Below are 12,831 nucleotides of genomic sequence, written 5' to 3'. Positions count from 1 at the left end.
GCTTGCTTCAGATGTGGCATGTTCCCCTCACCTGCTAGCTGGAGGTGGGACCTGGGGCTTGGTGCCTGGAAACAGCCTGGAGCCCTTAGAGACAAGCTGTTGGGCAGGTTGTGTTGAGTCTTAAACCCTTGAGTCAAGAGTGGACTGGCCTCTCCTTTATCGAGCACTCTCACTTCCGGGGAGGTTGGCGCTGTGCTTGCAGCAGCTGTGAGGCAGGACTGGGTGCTGTTTCCGTCTCAGATGAGGAATTCCAGGTGCTGGTGGCACTTGAACTTCAGCACTACTATTTTGAGCCAGGTTATCCTCTCCTGTGTGTCGTGGTGTGTTTAGTAGCATCCCTGATCTCTTACTAGATGCCAGTAAAACCCACATCCGCTTCAGATATGGCCAGATACTCCCTGGTTAAGGGGGCTTCACAATGGCTATGAAGAGCTTGTCCTCCATAGATAAGGACCACCCTTGGCCTGAATGGAATCTGTCCATCCCATTGACACAGGCTTTAGGAAGCCTGCTTTTGTCATGTTGCTGTCCCCAAGCCTGGAGGGCCACTGTGACCAGTGCTGGACATGAGGATTTTCCCTCTTGTCTGGTGCTGGGGTGATCCCTGTCCACCCTGCCCTGGCTTGAGAGCTTCAGCACTAGAGAAACACCTCCACCTTTTCCAGATGGGGACACTGAGACCCAGGGAGGAAGGGCTAGCCTAGCCCGTGACATCAGGGGGACAGCGACCGACCAGGCCCTGGCTTCAGTTCAGTGCTTGGCCTCATTCAGGTGCCATCGCCAGCCCTTCCTGCAGTTTCCCTGTGCATTTGGCCAAGTGTGAGGGCCAGCGGGAGCGTTGACCAGGAGCACTGCAGCAGCCATCCAGCTGACCCCCCAGACATCATTACCCTCCCACTGGTTCACCGCCAGCAACAGGGTCACTTCCTCTGCTGTCATTAAAAAACCTCCCGTTCCCTGTTACCCGAGCTACTTGGGAGACTGAGGCAGGAGGATTGCAAGTTCATGGCCAGGCTGGGCAACTTGGGAGACCCTGTCTGAAAATAAAATTTGAAAGTGCTGGGGGTATAACTCAGTGCCCCTGGGTTCAATATCCAATGTTATTAAGAACAAAAACTCTTATCTGACACTGTTGATTTTCTCCTAAGAAAACTGCCCATATGGATTCATTCTGACCCCCTGCTGCTTTGTGTGCCTCTCTCTGTTGGCCTGAAGAAATCCCCATCTGCTCTTCTGCCTGGAGATGGCTTTTGTCATGATTTACCAAAGACCTTCACCCTGGGCCGCCAGAGGGAACGTGGCCAGCCAAGGGCCAGGGTTGAGGCGGGAGGTAGCTGTTTTGCAGGCCCCTAGGTAGCCGTGGAGGGACCTTGCTGTGGTTATCCTCCAGCCTGTCCCCTTACCCAGTGCTCACAGCAAGCAGCATTAGGGCTGGCCGTGACTCCCCAGTGATTCTGCACAAACATCCCTGACCCTCTCTGTGTGGACTGGAGCCAGTGCATGCCTATGGGGGGTGAGAGGGCCCTCTGGGCCAGTGGCATGTCTGCTCCATCCTGAGCACAGAGCTTGTGCTCCCAGGGCTCTGTGCCCGGCCCTCCTTGCTCTTCTACTCATGGAAGGCAGGCAAGGGACCTGTGGTACCTCCCCTGAGAACCGTCTCATAACCAACTGTTGAGTGCATTCTAAATGACAAGGTCAGTCTCTCCTTCCACTGGTGTGGCCCCAGCAATCTTTATAGCATGTAAAGCTCAAATGTTTAAAATAGCCCAAGAAGAAATGATGCAACTACTCAGAGCCCCAAAGAAGAGGGCCAGGCTGGGCTCACATCCTCGTCCCTTCAGGAAGACCTTGGCTTAGGAAGGGGACATGTCATTTATTTAGGCACTGGGCAGGGACACTGGCCAGCTCAGGGTCTCCAGGAATGACTTCTTTTTGAACTGCAAGAAAAAAGGATCTGCCCTACTCTTCCTGATGGCCCCCCTCAGGCAAAACTTCTCCTGACTCAGGGGCATGTGTACCACCTCCCAGGATTGCCCCTTGGGAAACTCCCCATCACCCTGCCTCTCACTGAGCTCATTCTACAGTCCTTGCTGGCTCATCTTGGAACCAGTACTTGACCCGAAAAAGTCACCACTGTGTCTGGCCTCTGGCCTCGCAGGCAGTAGGCAGCTCAATCCCGGCCCGGCCAGGCTGAACCCTACAGGGTTGGGGTGGAGTAGCCTCCAGGCCTCATAGTAGGGCAGGATGCATGGGGCCTCCTTCCCCTGGCCCTGGTCAGACCTTGACTAGATCACTGACAGATGGAGGATGGCCGGCCAGGACAGAGGAGTGCCCTGGCTGTGGGCCTGACATTTGCTGTGTCCGTGGGAAGTAAACCTCAGCCTTCTGGGAGGCATCACAGTGAACAGGCAGATTCCTGACCATGAGGTCTCACAGAGCTGCAGGGAAGCCACTTGGCACAAAGAGTCCAAGGGGACACCTGGGACACCTGGGTCCACCTGGTTGGTAACAGAGCCAGGGAAAAAGAGGCCAAGGCTTCGGATTCCAACAGACTTAGGTTCAGTCCTGCCCCAAGAGACAAGGCCCATGAGCTTCATGAGCCACAGTTTTCTCATCTGTAAATGTAATAGTCATGCTGACTTAGCACTGCTGTGCTGCTTAAAGGAACAGTGGGTGACAACAGCACAGCTCAGTGCCTGGTGCCCAGCTGGGGCTCAAGAAGTACAGGGTATCCTTAAATCTGTATTGGCCATGGGGAGCCATGGATGGTTTTGAGCTGAGGGACAATATTATGGAGGTATCTGATTCCCCCACCAAAAAAAGCAGCTCCCAACTACCTTTCAGACCAAGGTGAACCAGATATCCCTTGGGTACAGATTCCTATAACCAGGCCCTGCATCATAGTCCCAAAGGGCAATTTCTTCCCCCACCCCCGCCCCCGCCCCCCTCATAAATATTATATGCAAGTGTTTTTAAGTCATTTCATCATGAAAAGAAGCAACTTAACATAACTATTACCCAGGATTCTTCATGAAATATGCATCAAGCAATTAGGTCTAAAAGCAAGAGGTGAGGCCTCGCACCCTGCTTGGAGGCAGCGGCAGCTGTGGGCTGAGTGGTGTTTTATTAAAGCTCGTGATTAGGAGGCAAGGCGGGGCCTGTGATTAGCACCGCTCACCAGGCCCTGTCTGCTCGTCCTGGTGACAAGGAGATGCTTTTTGTGATGATGATGAGCTATCGGAGCACATGACAGCCCCAGCACCCCCACCTCTGTGACCTTACAAGACTCATTAGACAGGTCACCCACCAGAGACACCCCTAATTGTGACTTGGCTCTCGCAAGATGTCCTATCAAAGATATGGGACTGATGCAGGCAGCAGGAACAAGGCAGGAGCCTGTCAGAGCTCCGTGGGGACAGAGCCTCCCGGAATGACAGTCGTGCCCCATGCTCAAGAGCTTCTCGGGAGCCACTGCCTTAAAGAGAAGCATCCCAGAGCCCATCCCACCTGGGCCTGGAAACCAGGACCTGGGTTCTGGCTGCATCTGCTGTCCCCAGTGCTGGGTACCTTGGGCCGGGTAGTGTTCCTCTAGGGAGTGAGAGATATGTACCCCCCAGGCTGTTCTAATTCCATAAATGTTCTGTTCAAAGCCACCATGGCTGTGTACACCCCATCCCTGAGACACCCCTTTTTTCTCCACGGAAATTCTAATCTTTAGGTAAGAATTTTGTGTTGGAAGTTACTAAAACCGTCACTGAGGTACCAAGGAGCCATGGTGCATGCCTGTAATCCCAGCAGCTCAGGAGGCTGAGGCAGAAGGATCACAAGTTCAAAGCCAGGCTCAGCAACTTAGCAAGGCCCTAAGCAATCAGTGAGACTCTGTCTCTAAATAAATATCAAAAAAATGCTGGGGATATGGCTTAGTGATTAAGTGCCCCTGGGTTTAATCTCCCCAGTACAAAAAAAAAAAAAAAAAAACTATCACTGACAGCCACTTTCCAATCTTCAGCTATTGTTAGGTGGCCTCTCACTCACAGAGACCTTGTGACTAGTCAAGATAAATTATGGGAACACAACAGCTATTCAGTGTGTGGACAAGGTGTCATGTGACCATAGCAGATCCTCCTGGAACCCAAGAACCCCTGGGGGTGTTAATGGCTGGGGTCTTCACCTTTCAGGACATGCATTCCAATCCTGAAACATCCCCTGTGTACAGGCCACACGTCCTGTTTCATCCCCAGCCCTTTCACTGCCTCTGAGCTGCTGTCAGCCTATAGGCATTGTGGATGCTGAGGTTCAGAGTCAGGGAGACACTTGGTCAGGGTCTGACGCCTCTGCCTGACCCTGCCTGGCCTCACCTCAAGCATCAAGGGTAGGCAGGACACTCTTCTGGCTCTGGAGGTGCTGAGGTCAAGAGTATCTGCTATGATTGCTGTGTAAGCATGGGCCAGGGACCTTCCCTGTCTGTGCCGTAGTACTCAGGGACACAAGGCCTGGTTAAGAGGAAGTATGTGGGAACCACTTGCCCCAAGGCAGTGATCCAGGGTGATGCCCCAGAGAGCAGGACTGAGGCCCAACAGCAGCAGAGGGACAGAGACCGTCTTCAGAGGCCTTCCTGCAGGAAGCCCTCTGGACGAGGCAGCTGATGAGGTTTACGCAGGAACCCAGGGCTGGAAGGTGGGCCTCAGAGCCAATCATGGATCCAGCTGGGGCAGGGACTGAGCCCAGCCAGGCACAAGGCAGCCTGGGGGCCAGAGAAGCACAAGTCCAGTGCTTGAGCCCAGGAGAGTCAGTGTGGGGACCTTTCACTCTGCCTGGGATATCAGGCCAGAGACTGGGGGCTCTTAGGGCCTGAACTCTGGTCCCAGGTCTGCCTGGGTGTCAGAGCTTCATGACCAGCTTGGCTTAGAGTGACAAGCTGGTGGGTGCTTAAATGGGTGAAATAGCCGTGGGTTGTCAGAGGAACACACAGGTCCCGCAGGTGGGAAGGACTCAGGGAGCATCTAGGCCGGCTGTCCAACGGCAGTGGAGGAGAGATGACAGTGTGTAATTTCTGCCACCCGAGGGATTATTCCAAGCTGGTGCCCTGGACAAGAGGAGCATCAACTCCCACCTGTGGCACCAACGGAACTGCTGCTACTGTCACTGCCCACTGGACAGTGTAAGACAAACCAGGGGGAATGTCACGTTCGCTCATTTAGGAAGTAAAACCGGCTAAAAATCCTCATGGACAGAGCTGTGCCTATGTGGCTCCCCAGCTACTGTGATCCTCTGTCTTGTTCTCTGCTCTGTTCCCCCAGCCAGAGAGCTGAGAGGGTCCCAACCCCATGGCTTGCCTCCCCCAGAACATGATCCCACTCTGCGCCTGCCTAAGGGAATGACATACTAAGGACACTCCCCCCTCCCTGCCCAGGGTCCCACCTCCGGCCCAGCTGAGCACCAGGAGGAGCTCTCCAGGCTCCCTGTTCTGCCCCATGGTTGCAACACACCACCAAAGTGCTCCCAAGCCGAGCCGGCATGGATGGATTTGCAGTCCCTCCAGGGTGCTGTGTGGAAGAGTCCTCGCTCATGGGGGGCTTTGCATTTTCCATTCAACACGCTCACTGTTGCCTTTCTAAAGGGCTCAGCAAGTGTGCCTCCTGCTCCTCAGACACTTGGAGGCGATTCTCTGGTGAAGTGACCCTTCACGGAGGAGCAGAACTTGCCACAGGCTCTGTAATTAGAACATTGCCAGCCTTAAAAAAATCTTGATTTAAATTTTAGTTCTTTGCAGGAATTATTCTCTCTTGAAAACGTAATTGCTCTCCAAACGATTTCCTTTAAGCCGAGGGTGACATCTCTAAATGCATTATTATGAGCAGACGTATTGCTCAGTGCCCACACTTCATTAAGCATTTGTTCTGCCCATTTGAAAATGATGTTATGAGGGGGCGCTTGGGCCCAGTCCTGAGTGAAGGAGATGTGTCTTCTGCGTCCACCGGGGCTGTCAGCCTTGCTGGGTATGGCTGTGGGCCCCTGGAAGCCAGGCCCTCTGGCTGTTCACAAGTTAACCAGTGGAGGTGGTTGCAGGAAGCTGGGAAGCCCCAGCTTTCCAACTAAGGGATAAATACTTGGTAAACTGGGCCTTGCTTTGGAAACTCCAGCCTCTGCAAGTGTGACAGCAGAGACGATGATCATCCCGTCATAAAAGGCCAGGCTTGGCTGAGTGGGCAGGGAAAGGATGGCCTGTGTAAAGGCAGACTGATGGAAACCTGGGTGAGCCAGTGTGGCGGGGGCCAGGGCCTGAGATGGGAGAGGTCTGATGGTGCCATGCAGTGCCAGTGGTTGGACTGTGGCCTTGGCCATCTGTGAGCTGCGCCCACCCAGCACACTGCAGGGCTGGCTGCATGGGCCTGGGGATACACAGGTTCAGCTCCCAGGTCTGGTGTGGTGGGCACAGAGACCTAGCCCTGCTCCTCTATGGTGCTCTCAAGAAACTGGGGAAGTTTGGGAAGGCAAGTGCCTATGACAGTGGGAGTATCCTCAGTAAGGAGTCCCGCCTCAGGGAGCCTGGAAGACTCCCGAGGTGGGACTCCTTACTGCTCAGAGCTCTGCAGAAACAGGCTGGCCCTTGAGGAGACAGGGGAGTGCCTGCCCAGGGCTACAGCTAGTCACATGGCTAACTAGACCCAAGGGAGGCTGGGAAATGTAGTCCCTGGGTAGGTGACCCTTTCTCAGTGACAGTTCCTCGCTACTAAGAGAGGAAGACAGCTGCCCTTGCCACACCTTTTCTTCATGTGACAACCAGGTATGGACCCCTGTCCTGCCTACTTGTCATGACACTGGGGACACAAGCATACTTTGCACCTGCCAGGCAAGGCTCCAGCTGGAATTATATCAGTAGCAGCCAGAGGGGCTCCTTTTTACTCCCAGAAGTTCTCGGAGTGGAAAGACCCTCCAGCCTCTGGTTGCTACTGGTTCCTGGTTGGACACTGGAACTGGGGGTGTTCTTGGGTTCAGCGGCATTTCAGCCAGTCCCTGGCTTCATTCCTGGCTTGGAAAGTGACAGCTCACAGCTGCTCTGTGGCTGGAATTCTTCTGTCCCAGGCAGCTGGGGAGTCCTTGTACCTTAGCAGGTATCTGATCCCAACCCCAGCGCCAGGGGATAGTTCTTGGGAAATTAGAAGAAATGAGGGGCACTGTGACAGATGCTCCCTTGCTCTCAGCCCCCGCCCTTGCTCAGCCCCAGCAACCTGCAGATCCGACTAACCTCTGTGTTTTGTTCACAGGAGCAACCAGGGCTTCATGCACATGAAACTGGCCAAAACCAAAGAGAAATACATTCTGGGTCAGAACAGTCCACCCTTCGACAGTGTCCCAGAAGTCATCCACTACTACACCACCAGAAAGCTGCCCATCAAAGGGGCTGAGCACTTGTCCCTCCTCTACCCCGTGGCCGTAAGGACCCTGTGATCGGACCAGCCCCTCCCTGCTCTGTGACAGAGCCCGAGACTTGGAGGAGCCAGCAGGGCACCAGCCCCGACCAGCCGGCCATGTTGCCAGCCTGTTCACTTTGTCGTGTATGGTACTAGCACACCACTGCATGTCTTAGGATGCTGTTGCCACTTAGGGGGGTCAGGGGCTGGAGAAGGCCTGGATGAAGGGAGAGGGGTGGCCGCCACACTACCCCAGTCCCCACGCCCACCCCCTCCTTGAGTTCTGTGAATTAAAATATTTGCAATCCAAAGAGATGCCTTGCAGGGTGAACAAAGGCACAGCAGCTCTGGGGGGCGGGGCGCAGGCTGGGTGCTCCTGGGCTGCATCTCTTTGTTCTCCAGCTGTCGCGAACTCACACCTGTGTGTGGGCAAAGTTTTCCCATGGTGCTGGGAGCTGACTGTTGGCTCCCAGAGCCCAGGTGGCCTGGGGGCCACTCCCTCTGGCGTGTTCGTATCTGTGAGTGTGCACAGAAGCACATATGTGAGAGACCATGGCCACACACACACACACACACACACACACACACAGAGTAAGCCCCATCTACCTTTAGTCACAGTGTAATCATTAGATCTCTAAGGAATCATTGTGCCGTCAAAAAGAAGATGCAATTATTTATGAATAGGGTGTGTAAATAAAATAGTCATTTAATATATATTCTTATCCCTTTTTTATAAACCACCGTGGGGCTCCCAAAGGCAGTGCTTGTCTGTGGGTTTCCTGCCCTGAGCAAGCTGTGTCTCCCGGGCTTGCTGGTTGGTGTGACAGGCCCTGGGTGGGGCGAGGGCAGAGACTCCAGGCAGGCAGCTGACTGGGCAGAGGCACACAGGGGAGGCAGTGTGGCCAAAGGACAGTCACCTGCAGGAAGGTGTAGCTGGGCCCTGTGTTGAGGCTTCAGCAATATAATCAGGCTGACCAAGCCACCAGGCCCCCACCTGCCAGTGATGACCATTTCTAGCTGCGTCCTCAGGTGCCCAGCATCCAGCAGTCTAAAAAGGACTCTTCCCATTATCCAATCAGTGTCACCCTGTGGAGAAAAGGGAGGCTCAGAGAGGGAAAGTCACTTGTTCAAGGTCACACGATTTATAAGCATTGGAGCAGACTCCAGGGCCACAGCTCTGTCAATCATTGGTTCTGCGTGACCTCACTGTCACCCTGCTCTGGAGGTGGGGGTGGGAACATGGATGCTGGTATCCACACTGCGTCCACATAAATAAAACCACCTGCACAGGCACAGACGGCATCCTGTCTCTGCCTTCTCCACCACTCAGTAGGGTGACAGGTGTGGCTGCCACCTGCTGAGTGGGGTGCAAGAGATTCAGCCAGGGTTCTGCAGCCTGCTGCAAGTACAGGTGCTCCCCGTACCCTGCGGATCTGAATGGACTGGAAATGTGGTGGCCCACTGTGACGGTGATCTCCAGCACACAGGGGAAGAGTAGGAGGGGCTGAGCCTAGACATCACCAGCGGGTCTAGACTTAGTCTTTCTGAGATGGCTCAAGCCCAGGGCTTTAGAGATGGTTTAGGCTGCTTCTCAGATGTGGAGGCAGAGACCCAGAGGAGCAGGACTTGCCAAGGCCGCCTGTCAGGCTGGGGCAGATCAAGACTAAAAGCTACATTTGGGCGGCTGCCCTGGATTTCAGCAATTTCTGGCCAAAGCCATTTCCTGGGCTTCCCTTCCCTAACACCCAGTCCGCCTCTGGGGTCATTCTCAGGTCCCTGTATGTCGGCCCAAGGGCTCCAGCCCCTCAAGATGACCGAGTTGGCTGCAACCTGGGTTTAGTCTCCAGGGAAACCAACTCTGACCCTTGCCTGTTTTGCATTTTCCAAAATGTCCTTCAGGGCACTGGGGGAGCAGGAGTGACCAAGGCCTTCTGGTGGGGGCGAATGAGGAAAATGAGCCAGGAACTGGCACTTGTCCAAACAGGTGCCACTGGAGTCTGGCTCCCAGATCACCTGGTGGAGGCCGAGGATGTGGGGAGGCGACCCCAAGGGCCAGCAGGAGGGAAAGGCTTTCATTGTCAACAGCCCTCCCAGAGCCCATCTGCCAGAAAACTTCTCAGAAAGGCTCTGCCTGTGGGCGAGGGGAAGCTGCCTCTCCCTCTCTCTTGCCTTTGCTTCTTTAAGGAATTCCCAGGACCCTCCCTTCTCAGCCCCCTGCCTTCCTCTTCCAGAAATTTCCCCAGAGGCCCAATCTCGTGCTCCCCTTAGGGACCAGGGCCAGCAGAGGAGCCAGGACACAGGACAGGAGCTGCTAAAAGGATTTTTTTTTCCTTAGTTTTATGAACCTCTCCCTCTTCTTCCTCTAATTGTGGCCGTTTCCTCCGTCAGCGTGTATTCATGTTTTCTTGGACATCTAACAATTGAAACAGCTTTTCCCTTTCAGAAACACTCACACTCAGGTGACTGGCGTGGGTTTGGTTTTTGTTTTGGCTTTTTTTTTTTTTTTTCATCTGCTGCCAATTAATGGAAAGGGGAAAAAAAAAATGAGCTGGATTTCTTTGAGTAAAAAGAAAAGCTCCCGGCCACACCATATCTCCCCCTCAGCATCTTGTCTCAGAACGCAACCTCCAGCCACCAACGGGCGGTTGTTTTCTTTCTTTGCCTCCTTTGCTGACTTCATTGTTGACCACAATGCCCTGGGCACTTCAGCAGCTCTGTCCTTGAGCAGCGCTGAGGAGTCAAGGACCCTTTTGGCAGCCCAGCAGAACAAGATGGCATCCATAGAAAGAAAGGAGGCTTTGTCGAGGAGAGGCCCACCTGCCTGTCAGCCCTGAGCCTTTCAGTGGGGGGTCCCCTGGAGAGACTCCCGAAGCAGCCCTGCACAGGCAAGTGGTGAAAGGCTGAGTCTTCAGGCAGGCTGGGCCTCTCCCTGCAGGGCCACTCTGGGCTGGTGGCAGGAGCCATTCCCGTGGAGCTTCCCCCAAGGGCCTCGTGTCAACAGGTGAAGCCCTCTCAGGGGCTCTGCTCCCGCTGTTACAGGATCAAGACTGTGAACACCAAGCCCAGCAGCTCTCAGAGACACTCAGAAGTCGCTGATGTCACTTGGCAAGGGTTTGGCAATGACAGGTGGCCAGGCCGATCCTGTGCTCCCACAGGCCATGGGGAAGTACCTGCAGAAAGCCTGCTCACGGAGCAAACTGGCTTTGGGGGTTGGCCCGTGGACACTCCTCCCGAAGGGCCCTGCCTGAATCAGGTGACTGTCCAACAAACCACCCCATCTCTTCACACTTCTGGAACCAGTGACCTGCAAAGACCAAATCTTGAAGGCCCCCTTGGGGCACAGGTGGCCCTGGCATCTCATCATCCTCCTGGGGGCTGTTTGTATCACTGCCTCCTTCTAACCATTCATGGCTGAAAATATGTCCTGTAAAGTTCCAATTCTATGTGATACACTGTATAATGATGTATATTTAATGTGAAGTTTTTAATATACAAATGTCTTGTTTAAGTGTCCCTCCTGGTTCACTCATGCCTCATTTCTTTAAAACCCAACCGGTGCCCCAGGAATCTCGGCAGATGGCCTTCTGCTTGCAAAGGCTGAGCTTCTGCCGTCGTCCCCTGAAGGTAGATCTTTCCAAGAAAGAAGGAACCTTCCTGCTTCCTAATGGTGGGAAGACAGGTCCCTGATGAGCTTGTTAAATGGAAACTAATTTGTTCAGCAGACATTTCACTGAGTGCCTCCTGGTCCTCAGGTCTGACAGATACAGACAGGGGTGAATAGACCCAGCCCCTGGCCTCGAGAAGTTTCCAATGTAGAAAAACAAAATTCTACATGATGCAGTAGAGGTGGCCCCAGGTATACAAGAGCCCAGATGGGGAGGAATTGAATCCACCACCACCAGGTCAAGCTGGGCCTTGGAGGGTGTTGCAGGCCCAGGAGCAGGCACTGGCCGGGCGGGGTGGGGGGGTGGGCTCACCTGCCTTGATAGGAGACAGCAGGGCTCCTGAGGCTCCCAGGGCTTCTTCCTTTGGAGGCAAATCAGGGCAAGGGAACAGGTGTTCGCCTCCCCCAGCCTGGAAATCATTCTTTTTTTTTTTTTTAAAATCTGGAAGGTTTGACATTACTAACATTTTTTTTAATAGAATTTTTTTAATATTTATTTTTTAGTTTTTGGCGGACACAGCATCTTTGTTTGTATGTGGTGCTGGGGATTGAACCCGGGCCGCATGCCAGGCGAGCGCGCTACTGCTTGAGCCACATCCCCAGCCCCTGGAAATCATTCTTGGTCTCCCTGAAGGTTCAGGAGATGCTGGCCTCCTTTTCTAGAAGAGGCGAACAAATCCTTAAGGAGAGGAGGGCGGGGCACAACTCCTGGCACACAGTCCCCCATTGTCTGCCCAGGCCCATGGTGACATCATCTGTGCGGACTCCATCTACCCGTCATGATCAGCCTGGGGTGGACACACCCGGTCCGAGAGCTTGCACTGGAGCCACCCACCACTCTAACCCTCTCCTCCCCCCATGCAACTCCCAAGAGTGGCCTGGACTCCAGGTGATGCCCCTGGGCTCCTCAGGCTTGGGTCTTCTCCCTTCTCACTCCCAACGACACGGGACCACCAACACCTCCATCCCTCAGGTACCACCCCCACCCCCACCCCTCATACACATATAGGATGTCCAGAAATGTCCCTGGGCTCAGCCAGAACCCAAGAGCAAGGGCAATGCCAGTTTCTGCCACCCAGGAATTTCCTGAAAGGATGCAGAAAAGAGCACCTCTAACCTACTTTGTCTGGGGGAGTTTTTATATTTGTTCAAGTTCAGTCCAAACACTGAGCATGAAAGAGATGGCATGGGCTGGTAAGCAAGAAGCAGCAGGCCAGACACAGGAAACACCTTCTTCAACAGAGTCTGCAAGCAGTGGTGGACCCAGCAGGCCCAGAGAGGGACAGGGGCCCACCCAGGGCCATACAGCAAGTCCAGCTCCACGTGCTTCAGGGTGCTGGAGGGTGGGCAGCGCAGCTCTGGGAAGACTGAGGTGGGGCTCATCTTAGAGGTTATGAGCCGCTCTGGGAAGACTGAGGTGGGGCTTATCTTAGAGGTTATGAGCCAAGTTTTTCCTCACCTTTTTCTCCCCTTTTGAGTGGGAACATCTCAGGGGGGCAGTGGCTGGTGTCATCTCTGGTTCTGGGAAACAATTTCCAAAGGAGCCCCAGTCTGAGCATACATCACCCATCAGAATGACTCCAGTGCCCTCGTGTGGTTCTCCTCGGAATTGCAGCCAGACCCAAGGAGAAAAACAGCCTCCAAGTCCCAGGGCCGGTTCCAGATGGAGAAACAGGACATCCTAGACAAAGGGAATGGCACTGAGAGGCGCTCGCTCTTTGACCCCCCAGTCCAGGGCTCTTCCCTGTGTGT

The 12,831-nt window shown here is 54.2% G+C and overlaps 1 protein-coding gene across 1 annotated transcript in view; it reads left to right on the top strand.

Moving 5' to 3' along the window:
• The window catches only part of Shb (SH2 domain containing adaptor protein B), a 129,024-nt gene extending 119,146 nt beyond the window's left edge, over window positions 1-9,878 (top strand). The window contains exon 6 of the mRNA XM_026379966.2: window positions 7,269-9,878. Within this exon, the coding sequence (XP_026235751.1) occupies window positions 7,269-7,452 (184 nt within the window). The 3' untranslated portion in view covers window positions 7,453-9,878. The remainder of the gene's footprint in view (window positions 1-7,268) is intronic.
• The last annotated feature ends 2,953 nt before the right edge of the window (window positions 9,879-12,831 follow it).

The sequence above is a fragment of the Urocitellus parryii genome, chromosome 4, assembly GCF_045843805.1.
Source record: "Urocitellus parryii isolate mUroPar1 chromosome 4, mUroPar1.hap1, whole genome shotgun sequence".
NCBI classification, from domain to species: domain Eukaryota; kingdom Metazoa; phylum Chordata; class Mammalia; order Rodentia; family Sciuridae; genus Urocitellus; species Urocitellus parryii.
This window is presented reverse-complemented; position numbering and strand designations above follow the sequence as displayed.